Here is a 15,144-nt window from a genome sequence, read left to right as displayed (position 1 = left end):
AAGGAGGAGGCAACAATGCTTGATAAGAAATGTACTCATTACCTTGCTCATGTAATTGTAACCCCTCTGTATGGTATTTTCACAATAAAAAAACGTATTAATAAAAAATATTATTAGGGAAGTGGTGCTGTGGCTCAAGAGGTAGAACACTAGCCTTGAGTTGAAGGGCTCAGGGACAGCACCCAGGCCCAGAGTTCAAGCCCCACAACTGACCAAAAAAAAAAATGGTGAGACCCTCTCTGAAAAACAGACTAAAGGTAAAAAGGGCTGGGGAATATGCCCCCCCAATTTTTTGTATCCCTTATTAAGTAGGGAAACACATAGAATGTTGAAGACGAATCCAAAGAAGGAAAACACCAGATTCAGAGTTTCAGTGAATTCATACATTGAGATTCATACAAGCTTGGGTTTTTCCAATATACTAGATTGCCTTATTTTGTGCAATACTAGGTTTGAACTCAGGACCTTGCATTTACTAGGCAAGCACTTTACCACCTGAGCCATACCCCCAACCTATTTGCTCTAGTTAATTCCAGATAAGGTGTTGTGTTTGTTTGCTTAGGGCCAGCCTCAGAAAGAAATCATCCTACTTAGGCCTCTGGTGTAGCTTGGATGATAGGCCCAGCTTGTGGAGTGAGCTGGGGGTCTCACTAACTTTTCATCTGGGCTAGCTTCAAACTATGATCTTTCAGATGTTCATCTCCCAAGCAGCTGGGATTACAAGTGGGCAATACCCTATCAAGGCTTACTTTTGTTTGTATGTATGTATGATTAAATTTGTAGTACTGGGGACTGAACCCAGGACTTCACTTTGCTAGGCAAATGTTCTGTCACTTGAGTCACAAATCCAACCCTTTTATCTCCTGAATAGACTGGCCTCAAACTGGTCATCTTCCTGTCTCTGCCTTCCGAGTAGCTGGAATTACCAGCATCTACCACCACAGAACATTGTTTTTAAGACAACAATGTACGATTTCTATTGTTTTTATAAAATAGACATTTCCCTACATTTTTAATATGAGACTGATGTTTTGTTTTTATTCTGTTACTCTTAATTTTTCTTACTCTGGATTAACATGAGATTACACAGATTACGTGGGCTCTTTAAACTTTTTTTTTAATCATCATGGAAGAGCAAATGAAAAGGGCGACTCAGGGATGGTTCTAAGTGGTAGGAAGCCTTCTCTGACTTCACCGTTTCAGCCTCTCAGTGTCCTTTGCTGGACTATTCATCCTTCCAGGGGGCGGCGGTGTGTAACGAATGTGCGATGAACTGGAGGTTGAGTGGACAGAAAACGCTGGGAGGCGCCCGGGGCCCCGCCCCCGAGCTGCGATCCGAGGCCATTGCATCTCCAATCAACCAGCAAGAAGCTGGAAGCGGAGGTGTGTTCCACGCGACAGAGCAAGCGCCGGGAGCGGGAGCGCCCAGCCCTGAGCCCAGGCCCGGGGACCAGCCCGGGACCAGCCCGGAAAAACGATACAACTGTGTGGGGTGTGGGAGAGCGCGCGCGACGGTCCACGTGCGCACGGCCCCAGCGGGGCGAGGCCTCGGAAGGCGGGAGCCTATCGGAGGCTGGATATGCAAATGTGGCGAAGAGACCTCCGAAGCCGGCTCCCGCGGGGGAGGGGGGTGGGGCTGGCCCGCCCGCGGCTGTGGTTGCTCTGGTTTGGTTTGACTTCCGTTTTCCCACTTCCTGTAGGGAGGGGGCGGGGGGCCGGGAGGTCTGCGTGCACTCCCACCCGTGGCTGCACGTGGGCTCAAGGCTGGCCCTCTGCTTGACCACACTCCACTTCCAGCCTCCTCTTTTCTTTTCTCTTTCTGTAATCTGTTGGAGGTAAAGAGTCTCACAGACTCTCCTGGCTTTGGATTGTGACCCTCAGACGTCGGCCTCCTGAGTAGCTAGGATTACAGACGAGGGCCCATTTGATTTCATTTCACTTAGGCTGTGAACGTTTGCTGTCTAAAATGACAAGATGAACAGGGTGGAGGGTTTTCAAACAGGGTGGGCACCAAATGTTACAGTTTTAACAACTGAAAGACAAGAGATCCTGGTGTCTATACAGAATAAGCTGACCGTTAAGATGGGGCAGTCCGGGCAGGGTAGCACAAGCCTGTAATCCCAGCACTTGGGAGAAACTCAGGATGTGCTTGAACTCAGAACCTTGCCTGCTGGCTTAGCTTTTTCACTTAGATTAGCTCTAAGTTTTAAAACTGTTGGATAATTGTCATTGTTCTCCTTCCTGGTATAATAAATAGCCGGGCTCCAGTAATCAGACTGGGCCCGTGGCCTAGACTGCTGGAGGGGGTGGGCATCGAGAGGCTGATGTCACCACCCCACGGGCTTGCCATGCCTCCGAAGGGCGGGCATGCTGCCAAAAGGGGGTCATGGCTGCTCCTGGAGTGGGTGTGGCGTCAAGCAGGGTGGGAAAGCCTGCCTGAGTACAATAGAACAGGCCTGAGGAGGGCAGGGGAGCCTGGAGAGGCCATTTGGGACTTTCTTCTAGAGAGGCCTGGGGAGAGGCACCTCATGGAACAGAGTAGGGCAGGCCTGTGGAGAGCCAAGAGGCCTGTAGAGGAAGAGGAGGGGAAGAAATGGAAAAGCCTTCCCCTTTGGAGCTTTGGAGGTGTGAGGTTTGGAGGTTTGCAGACCGACTGATTGGTAGTTTGCAGACTGACTAATAAAGGTTGGGGCTGCCTACTGGAGGCTTGGAGGTCGAGGCTGCTCCTGGTTCTAGGTATCTAGCCCAGGACAAGGTAGTTGCAGGCCCCCGTTCTGGTGTAAATAGTGTAAATAAATTTGTTATCTTGAACCGTGCCTCGATGGATTGTCTCTTTTGAGGTCAGAAGTCTGGCTTGTATCATTGAAGAATAATTCTGTAATAGGGCTTGTCAAATTTTACCATCTTAGTTTACTCTAAGGTTCTATAACTCCCATTTTGTTTTTGTGACTCCATCTTAAAGGACTGCAAACCCATCCGTGAGACTAGCTCCTTACAGTTTGACATTTTAAAGATATATGTAGCCATTGTTCTGTTTCTAAGTAACAAACATAGTAACAGATTATGGAAATGAGAATAGTAATGGATTATAGAATTGATCATAGTAACATCATGGTAACAGACATGTTGTCCCAGGTCATAACTGCTTACAGCATTGTTTTCGCTGACTCATCCTTGCTTACAGCATTGTTTTAGCTTCTGTAACCATTAAGGACTTTCCACCCCTAAGCAAATAAGGGGGATGGGCTTTCTGCCTTAAAAGAGGCCATGAGACCAGGCTTGGCACTGCCTTTCTGGGGGCACCCGACTGTCCAGTGTAGTCCAGGCAGGTAATAAAGACTTTCTGTTGGCTGTAGTTAGTGTCTCCCGGTGGTCCTCACCCCAGAAGTTCCATACTTCTATACTCCTATATATGCTTAAAATTTGTTTTTTTTTCCCTCTTCTGTTTTTGGTACTGGGTCTTGAACTTAGAGCCTGGGTACTATACCTTAGCTTTCTAATTCAAGGATGGCATTCTACCACTTGAGCCATAGCTCCACTTCCTTAAAATTAGTCTTTTTTAAATTTTATTTTATTTGTGAACATACTGTACTTAAAATTAGTCTTAAAAAATAAAATTAGTCTTACAAGGTTAAGATGCACATTATAAATTATGCTTATTTGTATGTTGGCAAAGAGCTGTGTGGAATTCATTGTTTTTTAAGTAAGTACCAACAAAGAACAACATATTAAAATTCCCCAATCAAGTGATAAATTTAGCAAGCCCTGCTACAAACCAGTTTTATGGCTTTTCTTCTTAGTTCCCACTCGTTCCACTCGTAGGACCGCACGATGTTGGGTGGCAATATGTGGGTGTCGGTCTGTGTGCTGCTTTCACACTTGGTGATTGGCTTTATGTAATGCTTGTCAACATCTCTCATCTAAAAAAGAGAGTTTTGTAATTAGTTCTTGGAAAGCATAAAACAGTAAGTTGACTTGAGCACTAGTGCCTCACGCCTGTAACTGATTTTCAAGGAAGCCAGCCTGGCCAGGAACATCCATTAGACTCATGTCCAATTAACCACCAAAAGCCAAAAATGGAGCTGTAGCTCAAGTGGTACAGAACTAGCCTTGAGCCCAATAGCTCAGGGACAGTGCCCAGGACTGGAGTTCAAGTCCCAGGACTGACACAAAAACAAAAAACCTAATAAGTTGGGCACTTAGTTACTCAGAAGGATGAGATCTGAAGATACTAATTCAAAGCCAGCATAGGCAGACAAGTCCAAAAGACTCTTTTTTAAAATTAATTAATTTATTTAAATTGTGAAAATACCGTACAGAGGGGTTACAATTACATGGGCAAGATAATGAGTACATTTCTTATCAAGCTTTGTTGCCACCTTTGTTTTCCCTTCCCATCCCTTCCCATCTCCCACCCCCCCAAAAGATTTATCTCCATCAAAAAGCTAGAAGCAGAGGTGTGACTCAAGTGGTAGAGTGCCAGCCTTGAGTGAAAAAGCTAAGGCCCTGAGTTCTGGCACAAGTTCATGCCCAAATACTGGCACAAACACATATAAAGAATAAAACACAATACACAGATAATTAAAAGACTAGAAAAACAAGAATTCTTGACTACAGAATATACTTATAAATAAGCTCATAACTAATAAGTTTATAATTAGTAAGCTCAGCATTCATTTTTCCTTACAGCCTGGCTTTTTGTGTGATTCTTTGAATTGGAGGGGGAATAATATGAAGGCAAGAATATGCCTCTCTCTCCCAGATCCTCAAATGTCCCTGCCCATTTTCCACAATCAGTAAAAGTACATAACTTGTTGGAAGTAGTTAGAAAGTTAAAATGGCCACTATCATATATATATATATATATATATATATACACACACACAAATATATATATGAAAATATATGTATAGATATCTCACATCAGTTTAAACCCTCATTAAAATATATCTTGAACTTAAACTTATACACAGACAGCATATTAGCCAAGGTTTTCAGTTTTTGGTTGCTTTTTGTTTGCAGTGGGATATACTGATTTTCTGCTGAGATGCCCAGCATGAAGGATTTAGGGGTTCCAGACTAAATAAGCCACACCTGAGCTACAGTTGACATTGCTGGAGTGGTTGATATGAGGTGGAGGAAGAAGAGGGCACTAACTGCTCTCCCCAAATCAAGCACAGGAAATCACCAAATGCCCACCATTTGAGACATAGGACATAATGTTTTTTATATACTCCAGCTTGAATTTAGGACCTTGCACTCTTGCTTAGATTTTTCGTCCAAGGCTGACACTCTACCACTTGAGCCATCCCTCCACTTGTCTTTCTGCTGGTTAATTGGAGATAGAGTCTTTCCAAGTGGGTAGGATTACAGACATGAGCTATTGGTGCTGGCTTAAAAGTATCTTGTGATCTAGTCCATTTGATAAAAGCATACTGGGAAGTGGTGCTGTAGCTCAAGTGGTAGAGCGCTCGCCTTGAGCTGAAGAGCTGAGGGACAGCACCCAGGCCCAGAGTTCAAGCCCCATGACCGGACCCCCCCCCAAAAAAAATCAATAGCATTTAAAACTAACAATGAATATAATGTAGGGTCTCTAGAAATAAAATTACCAAAAGATATTCAAGTCATTTCTAAGGAAAAAAGAAACATATAAAACTGTATTTAAGTTCTGAATAGGGAGAATTAATGTTGTGAATATGTCAGTTCTTCTCTTATTTATCTACATATATGATGCAAGGTGTTTTCAACATGAATTCCTTCGAGAGTTTTTGTGCAACTTGACAATGTACTTCTCAACGTCATATGAAGCTAAACATCGGAGCTAGTCAAGACTTTTTAGAGAAAGAAATGAGGGGGAACCTCCTCTACCAATTATCAAGGCTTACTACAGACAGCATTCTGGAAGTTTCTTAAAAAGCCAAACATAGATCTTTCTCATGACTCAGCCATACCACTCACTCCTGGGCATCTACCCAGAACATCGCAAGTCAGGATACCATAAAGACACTTATACATCCATGTTTATTGCTGTACTATTCATCATAGCCAAGCTATGGAAACAGCCCAGATGTTCTATAATAGATGAGTGGATCCAAAAAATATGATACCTATACACAATAGAATTTTACATAGAAAGAATATTGTGTCATTTACAGGGAATTGAATGGACAAATCATGTTAAGTGAGGTAAGCCAAATTCAAACACACAAATGACACATTTTCTCTCATATACAGAAGCTAGATCTAAAATACACCAGGTTATGAAAAATTATACAAGACTCTAGGCATCCACACACAGTGAGACCAAAGGAGGATACTCTTAGGAGAGAAAAACAAAGGCTCACTACATATATGCCTCTGATCATCTAATAGTTACCCAGATGAACTCCAGGAAATGGAAATAAGAGGTATTTCTTTGTTATTGTTTTCTCTTTTTTTTTGTCTTGTTGGTTATTTTCTGTCTTTGGGAGGGTAAGGAGGGCATAGAAATGGAGGGACAAAAGGTGAACAAATGCAGCACTGGTACTCACTAGACACCATGTTGAAAATGAACTATACAACTTGTGGGTGGGGATGGGAGGGAAAAACTGGGAGAGAGCAAGGGAAGGGGTGACACTGTACAAAAATAAACTGTAACCCCTCTGTATAACACCTTTGTAATACCATTTTTAAAAAGTATATTTACAAAAGAAGACACTTATTTCAAAACTTCAATAAGTATCCATTTAGGCAGTGTTTTAAAATTAAGTAATTAAACAAAACAGAGCTCCAGAATGAGGCTTTATTCATTTATAAGAAACAGTAGATTAGTAGGGAAACAAAAACCCTTTAGATCAATGGTCTAGGAAAACATTTCTACAAATAGAAAAAATTAGTATTGTATCTTTGTAACTAACCAACACAAACATCAAATTCAAATGGATTAAAGATGCCAATATGAAAAGTAAACCTATATTTTAAAAGATAATGTATTAGGGCATTTGTAATTTCAGGATCAAATAGGATTTTTTTTTTTTTGTCAGTCATGGAGCCTGAACTCTGGGCCTGGGCGCTGTCCCTCAGCTCTTCAGCTCAAGGCAAGCGCTCTACCACTTGAGCCATAGCACCACTTCCAGCTTTTTCTGCTTATGTGGTACTGAGGAATTGAACCCAGGGCTTCATGCATGCTAGGCAAGCACTCTACCACTAAGCCACATTCCCAACCCCATTTTTCAGATGTCTTTCTGTACCAATACTTCTACAGTAATCTTCTGATATATTCCTTAATTTAGGAGCTAAGAGAATGGGAAAATGAGCCCCATAGACCAAATTCCTCCTCCAAAAGCTATATGGCTGACAAAAGATTATCATTATTGCCACTAAAACCTTAAGCTACCATCATTATTTATCTCCTGGACTACAGCAACTGCTATAACGAGGATGTATTCATTTATTTCAGAAGCTAAGATCTGAGGATCATGTTTTGAAACCAGCATAGGCAGGAAATGTCAGTGAGACTCTAATAAACTGCTCAGAAAAAGCCAGAAGTGCTACTATCACTCAAGTGGTAGAGGCTAGCTTTGAGTACAAATAGGTATAGGGACAAAGCCCAGGTCCTGAGTTCAAGCCCCAGGACCAGCTTTAAAAAATCAATAGCATTGGAGCAGGGAAGGTGGCTCAGTGGTAGAGCGCTTGCCTTGCATGCTTGAGGCCCTGGGTTCGATTCCTCATCACCACATAAGCAAAAAGTAAAAAAAAAGCCGGAAGTGGCGCTGTGGCTCAAGTGGTAGAGCGCTAGCCTTGAGCTGAAGAGCTGAGGGACAGCGCCCAGGCCCAGAGTTCAGGCCCCACAACCGGACCCCCCCCCAAAAAAAAGATATCAAGAAAGGGTCGTGGGCATGCATGGCTCAAGTGGTAAAGAACCTATCTTACACCTCAGTAGTGTGAAGAAAAACAAAACAAACCACAAAGGCAGGCAAGGAGAGTACATGCTTATAATCCCAGCATCCTTGAAGCTGAGGAGGGAAGATCTCAAGTTTAAGGCTATATCGCCAGATCCCAGTTTCAAAAAAACAAAGAAGACAAGGTAAACTACAAACTGAGAAAAAGCATCTGTAAAACTTAGAAAATAATTCATCTCCAAAACATTTAAAAAAAAAGTCCTCCAAAATGCTAAGAAGAAAATCAACTAACAAAAAATGAACACAACACAGTCATTTTACAGCAATATACTGTTTACAAATACACACATAAATGGCAAAGAAAGAAGACAAGGACTAAGTAACACAAAATCCACAAATGTTATGGGAAGACAAAGGAAACTGGCAACATTGTTTTCTTATAGACCTTACAATTCTAATTATTTTAGTATATTGATATATTTTATATCCCTTTTGGTATATATTATAATTAACAGTTATAAGTTGGACACTGGTGGCTAATGCCTGTAATCCTAGCTACTTAGGAAGCTGAGATCTAAAGATCACAGTTCAAAGCCAGCATAGGCAAGAAAATCAGCGATACTCTTGTCTCCAGTTAATCACCAAAAATGCCAGAAGAGGAGCTGTGGCTAAAGTGGTGGAGCATTAGCTATGACAAAAATAAATCTCAAGGACAGTGCTCAGGCCCTGAGTTTAAGCCCTAGGCCAGACATTACACACAGACACAGACACAGACACACACACACATAGACACACAGACACACAGACACACACACACAGTTATTGAGAAGCGTGTATTTCTACACCATGTAAAAAAAGAAAAATCTATTATTGGGTAGGATATATTCCTACCACATGTAGTTGGGTTTTTTTTTTTTTTTGGTCGGTCATGGGGTCTGAACTCTGGGCTTGGACACTCAGGTCTTCAGCTCAAGGCTAGCACTCTACCACCTTCCCAGTCACCTTCCCTCCCCTAGTTTTTATTTTTAGCCTTTAATTTTACTTAGAATTGCTACATAATTGTGTGTTGTATGTTTGTGTGTGTGTATGCACACATGCACGTGCACATGCACAATAACTGGAGCTTGAACTCAGGGCCTGGGTGCTCCTCCTTAGTTTTTATTTGCTCAAAGCTAGAACTCTACCACTTGGGTCACAGTTCCACTTTAAGCTTTTGGCTGTCTAATTATAGATAAAAGTCTCTCAATTTGCCATCATGGTCCTCAGAACTCAGTCTTCTAAGTAGCTAAAATGATAGACACAACTCTCCAACACCTATTACATTGCAGTTAATTCATTGCTTACCATACAATAGATTCTATGTAATAGATTCTATGGAGAGTGCAAATAGTATAATGCTTTAAAAAGACTAAGTCAAAGCCTGTACCACAGACTTGAGAAGTGTACCACACACTTTGACTTGGGTTAAAGGGGGTGAAGATGTTGAAGTGGTGACACAGTTCAAGATGCATTGTACACATAAACTGCTTTGTTAAATTGCAAAAATTCAATACTAAGGAAAGGAGTGGGTGAGAATATTGATTGGGGTGACAATGACCAAGATGCACTGTACTCATAAACTGCTTTGGTGAATGGGAACTCCTTCATACAACTACTTAAAGATAATAAAGCTTTTAAAATAAAGAAAACAAAAACATCTTAGTCAGAGCTGGTGGCTCATACCTGTAATACTAACTACTCAAGGGACTGAGATCTGATGATTGTAGTTCAAAGCCATCCTGGGCAGGAAAGTCTGTGAGACTCCAATCAATCAACAACCAGCAGAAAACCAGAAATGGACCTGTTGCTTAAGTGGTAGCGCAGGCCACAAAGTCAAGGCCCAGGACTGGCAAAAACAACAACAGCAACAGCAATCACAAAAAAACAAAACCCACTGATCTCAACTACTGTTTTCTGTTAAAGATTAAAATATCACTAAGTGGTGAAGTTTTATAACTGATGTAATAACAATAGGAAATATAGAAGTAAAGGGTATTTTATGAAGAAACTTTATTACATAATAACTTACAATTTCATCTACATATTATTTTACTAGTTTAATACAATTCCAGTTGAAATCCCACATGATTTGGGAACAACATAGTCAATTTGTTAAGAAACTTCCATAGCTCTGGGGCCCTAGATTCAACCAGCTGAAGAACACAAATATTTTTGTAGAAAAAGTATACGCTGAACATGTAAAGGCTTTTTTCTTGTTGTCAGTCCTTAAATAATATAACAACCATTTTCATAGTATTTACATTGTATTAGGTAGTTCAAGTAATGTAGAGATGATTTAAGTATGTGTGAGAATATGTGTAGGTCATTTGAAAAGCTCTTCCATTTTATATAAAGGACTTACGCAGCCTCAGATTCTGGCATGCAAGGAATGTCCTGAAACACAACCTCTACAGACAACAAGGAACAACTGTATTACAAAGCAACGGCAATTACAACAGAGCAACATCACCACAGAGACACAAAGAGAGACCAATAGAACAGATTAGAGAACTGTTAAAACTGTTAGTATACTTGACATGCATCATATTCTGGGGAAAACGTACACTATTCAGTAAATTATGTTAGGAAAACTGGCTTACTATATAAAAAGACATAAAATTAGAATGCCTTATAATATTGAGAGCTCCAGGCAATTACAAGGCTCTGATAAGTTAAAAAATCCCAGTACCAAGAAAGAAAAAAGAAAAGAAAGAAGGAAGGGAAGAAGGAAGGGGATGTTGAATTTCACTATCAGAAAACTACATACTATAAAAAATGACAAATATTGTCAAACATTACAAACCCAGGTGTGTGCCAGCAGAGTTATGGATAATCACTTCGAGAGTAACCTATCATTTAAGGCAAAGACTGTAAGCCTACGATTTTGCCCACACACAAAAGGACACTAAAAGACAACGTTCATGTCTTGTCACAGCAGAAGGAAGCCAGAAGGCTCTGCAGAATGGCTTGATTCAAAAGATAAAGTACATAGTATCAGATCACCTAAGCAGTAGCACAATCTCACAACAGTGCCAACTGCGCTGTCCAAGGTCCTGACCACCGCAGTTCCTTACTACACCATCCCTACACCCTAGGTCCGGTACCTTTCCCCCATGTTCTAAGAATGCCCTCCGTGCCTCTCTGTGGTGAGCAGGTCAGTACAATTACCGCTTGACTCCCTGCAGGTTGGCTTAGTGGTACCAAAACCCATTGACTTCATAGTTTAAACACACACACACACATGCACACACACACAGAGAAGTGTGGCTCAATTAGGAGAATGCCAGCCAATGAATGAAAGTGTCAGGTACCAAGTTCAAGACCCAGCATCAGACCAAAACAAACAAACAATAAAAAACAGCAATAATCATTTTAAACTACATATTTCAAAATGATGTTTAGAGTTCAAAGGGAGGAACTCACCCAGATGCCCTACAATAGATGAGTAGATAAAAAGAAAATATGGCAGCTATACAAAATGGAATTTTACATAGTCATTAGAATAATATTACACCATTTGCAGGGAAATGTATTGACCTAGAAAAAATCATTAAGTGAGGTAAACCAAGCTCTTATGCAAAAGCTAGATCTAAAAGACACTGGAGCATGACAAATTATATAAGATTCTAGGCATTCACAGACAGTGAGACTAAAGAAGCATACTGTTAGGGGAGAAACACACAGGTGCTATGTGCCTCTGATCATATAAAATAATATTTATCAAAAGAATTCCATGGAAATAAGAGGTATTATTTGTTATTGTTATTGTTTTCTGTTCCTTTTGTCTTATTTATTCATTTATCTGTCTTTGGGAGAGTAAAGGGGGCACATAAATGGAGGGACAAAGAGTGAACAAATGCAGCAGTGGTACTCACTAGACCTTACGTTGAAAATGACCTATACAAATTGTGGGTGGGGACTGAAGGAAAAAACTGGGAGAGAGCAAGGGAAGGGGTGACATTATCCAAAAAGAAATGTACTTTCCAAGCCGGGCCTGGTGGCTCACACCTGTAATCCTAGCTACTCAGGAGGCTAAGATCTGAAGATTGCAGTTCAAAACCAGCTTGGGCAGGAAAGTCTGTGAGACTCTTATCTCCAATAAACTCCCAGGAAACTGGAAGTGGCACTGTGGCTCAAGTGGTAGAGTGCTCACCTTGAGCTGAAGAGCTGCGGTACAGTGCCCAGGCCCAGAGTTCAAGTCCCACAACCAACAAAAAAAAGAAAGAAAGAAAGAAAAGGAAAAAAAGAAATGTACTGACTTATGTAACTGTAACCCCTCTGTACATCACCTTTATAATAACAATTTTTAAAAATTAAAAAAGAGAAGAACTCAATGAAAAGAGAGACAGCATACCCAACTAAAAGTGAGGGCTGACTGTGAGAGACAGGAGGAGGAGGACAGAGCCTGTGGACCTGACTGAGGCAGGACCTGGTCTGTGTTCTCACTAACTCCCATGCTAGGAATCATGCCTGGCACACAGTAGGTCCATTACTACACATTCGATAGGTGAACTAAGAACAGGGCATAGCTATATATTAGACATACCTTTGGTCTACTCTCTGGCCTTTCCATGTGCTCAGTTGCTTTCTAACTCCATGTTATCTGTGCTAAGTGAGCTTCTTTAATTTTAGATAAATACTATAGTTTCGATTATTTGGATCCAAAAATATTGTACTTTCAATTATTTAAATAAACAAAGCCTTTATCCTAGATGTTTTGTCTTTGATGCATCAGTTTGATTTCAAATGTTGTCTTCATTAAACTTTGTAGATTCATTTATCATGGTTTCATCTTCAGATGTGAATCTCTTCCCAACAATTATAAAGCTCCTCCTCTAACCTTGTTTCTGTCTGTACTTGGGAAGCATTCTACAGAATATAATCTTTTTTTTCTGGTACTGGTACTAGTCTTGACCTCAGGACCTGGTCTCTGTCCCTTAGTTTTTTCAGTTAGGGCTGGCGCTCTACCAATTGAACCTTCACTCTGTGGTTAATTGGAGATAAGAGTTGCATGGATGTTCTGACCAATGCCGGCTTCAAAACATTATGCTCTCGGGGCTGGGAAGGTGGCTCAGTGGTAGAGCGCTTGCCTTGCATGCATGAGGCCCTGGGTTCGATTCCTCAGCACCACATAAGCAAAAAGAAAAAAGCCGGAAGTGGTGCTGTGGCTCAAGTCATAGAGCGCTAGCCTTGAGCTGAAGAGCTGAGCCCAGAGTTAAGGCGCACGACCGGACCCAAAAAAAACAAAACAAAACAAAACATTATGCTCTGAACTTAGTTCTGAGTAGCTAGGATTGCAGGTGTGAGCCACCAATGCCTGGTTTTAGAATATAACTTTTGAACAAACTACACTTTTAAATGTGATATACTCTTAAAAAGCATTGAGCTTGCTTACCTGTGAATATGGAATGAGGGTTTCAAACTGCTGGTGAAGTTCCAGTAGCTGGATTAACTCTGCATTCTTCTTGGCCTTTTCTTTAATTAAATTAATAAAGTTTTCAGGATTGTCTGCAAATAAGCATGCAGCCTCTTTGGTATTGAAAGTGTAATAGTTATCTTTGTATTTTAAAATTCCAATTGCTGGGTTTCCTGAAGGAACAACAATTGAATTAGGTATGAGACAGTATTACTACTAACTACTACTACCACCACTAATTTTGGTGGTAGAGCATCCCACCCAGCCCAAGTATGTGATTCTGTTTATCACAACCCACAGAACCATTCCTTTACACTCCTGGCTTAGGGTATTTGTTGTTTAAGGAGTGTGTGTGTGTGTGTGTGTGTAGGTACATGTGTGTTTGTGTGTGTGTTTCTAGATGGGCTCACATATAGAGCCTTGGTCATGCTAGGCAAGTGCTTTATCACTAAGCTATATCCCAGTGCACATACTCTGCTTTCAATACATCAATTATATTTTTATTTTGCTAACATATCAGTTTCTAGTTATATATCTATATCTATTATTAAATGGTAGGTTTGAAGGTTATATTAAATTAATTATATTTTTAGATTTTTATTATATTTTGGTAGTACTGGAATTTGAATTCAGGGTTTCACACTCGTTACACAGGTGCCACTTGAGCCACACCTCCATCCTTTTTTTTCCACTCTGGTTATTTCTGAGAGAGCATCTTGCTTTTTTGTTGTTGTTTTTAGTTATGGGGCTTGAACTCTGGGCCCAGGCGCTGTCCCTCAGCTCTTCAGCTCAAGGCTAGTACTCTACCATTTGAGCCACAGTGCCACTTCTGGTTTTCTGGTGGTTTATTGGAGATAAGAGTCTCACGGACTTTCCTGCCCAGGCTGGCTTTGAACTGCTATCCTCAGATCTCAGCCTCCTGAGTAGCTAGGATTACAGGCCTGAGCTATCAGCACCCTGTGTGAACATCTTGCTTTTGCTCTAACTGGCCTGGGCTACAGTCTTCTAACTGTACTTCCTGCTACAGCTTGGATGGCAAGCCTGGGCTACCAATCCAGCTTTTTCTATTGAGTTGGGGTATCACAAACTTTTTTGCCCAGTCTGATCTCAAATTATAATCCTACTATATCTACCACCTAAGTAGCTAGGATTACAGTCATGAGCCACCATGCCTGGCTTAGATTTTTTTAGTTTTATAAAAATATTCCCCATTCAGCTGGGTGCTGGTGGCTCACACCTGTAATCCTAGTACTCAGGAGGCTGAGATCTCTGGATGGTGGTTCAAAGCCAGCCCAGGAAGGAAAGCCTGCGAGACTCTTATCTCCAATAAACCACTCACAAAACCAAAGTGGTGCTGTGGCTCAAGTGGTAGAGCACTAGCTTTGAGCTGAAGAGCTGAAGGACAGCCCCAGGCCCAGAGTTCAAGCTCTACCACTGACAAAAAAAAAAAAGAAAAACAAAAAAACCCTCCCCATTCTCCAAATAAAAGATGTTAAAGACCCTTTTTGAAAAGCCATTTATTCAGCCAGGCACCAGTGACTCACGCCTGTAATCCTATCTACTCAGGAGGCTGAGACATGAGGATCACAGTTCAAAGCCAGCCCAGTCAGGAAAGTGTGTGAGACTCCTATCTCCAATTAACTACCAGAAAACTGGAAGTGGCACTGTTGCTCAAATGGTAGAGCACTTGGCTTGAGCTGAAGAGCTTAGGTATGATGCCCAGAGGCCCAGAGTTCAAGGCCCATGACTGACCAAGAAAAAAGAAAAAGAAAGCCACTTATTCATTTGGAAGATTTTTTTCCCAATCTA

General features: G+C 41.2%; 1 protein-coding gene across 1 annotated transcript in view; it reads right to left on the bottom strand.

Annotated features, from left to right (window-relative positions):
- LOC105998197 (chromosome unknown open reading frame, human C6orf165) overlaps positions 1-15,144 on the bottom strand; it is a 44,439-nt gene that overhangs the window by 723 nt on the left and 28,572 nt on the right. Inside the window, exons 9-10 of the mRNA XM_013032847.1 lie at positions 13,315-13,508; positions 3,777-3,920 (exon numbers count right to left, since the gene is read on the bottom strand). Of these exons, the coding sequence (XP_012888301.1) occupies positions 3,777-3,920; positions 13,315-13,508 (338 nt within the window). The remainder of the gene's footprint in view (positions 1-3,776; positions 3,921-13,314; positions 13,509-15,144) is intronic.

This window comes from Dipodomys ordii, unplaced genomic scaffold, assembly GCF_000151885.1.
Source record: "Dipodomys ordii isolate 6190 unplaced genomic scaffold, Dord_2.0 Scaffold158, whole genome shotgun sequence".
NCBI classification, from domain to species: Eukaryota; Metazoa; Chordata; class Mammalia; order Rodentia; family Heteromyidae; genus Dipodomys; species Dipodomys ordii.
The sequence above is the reverse complement of the archived record's forward strand: the minus strand, read 5'-3'. Positions and strand labels throughout refer to the sequence as shown.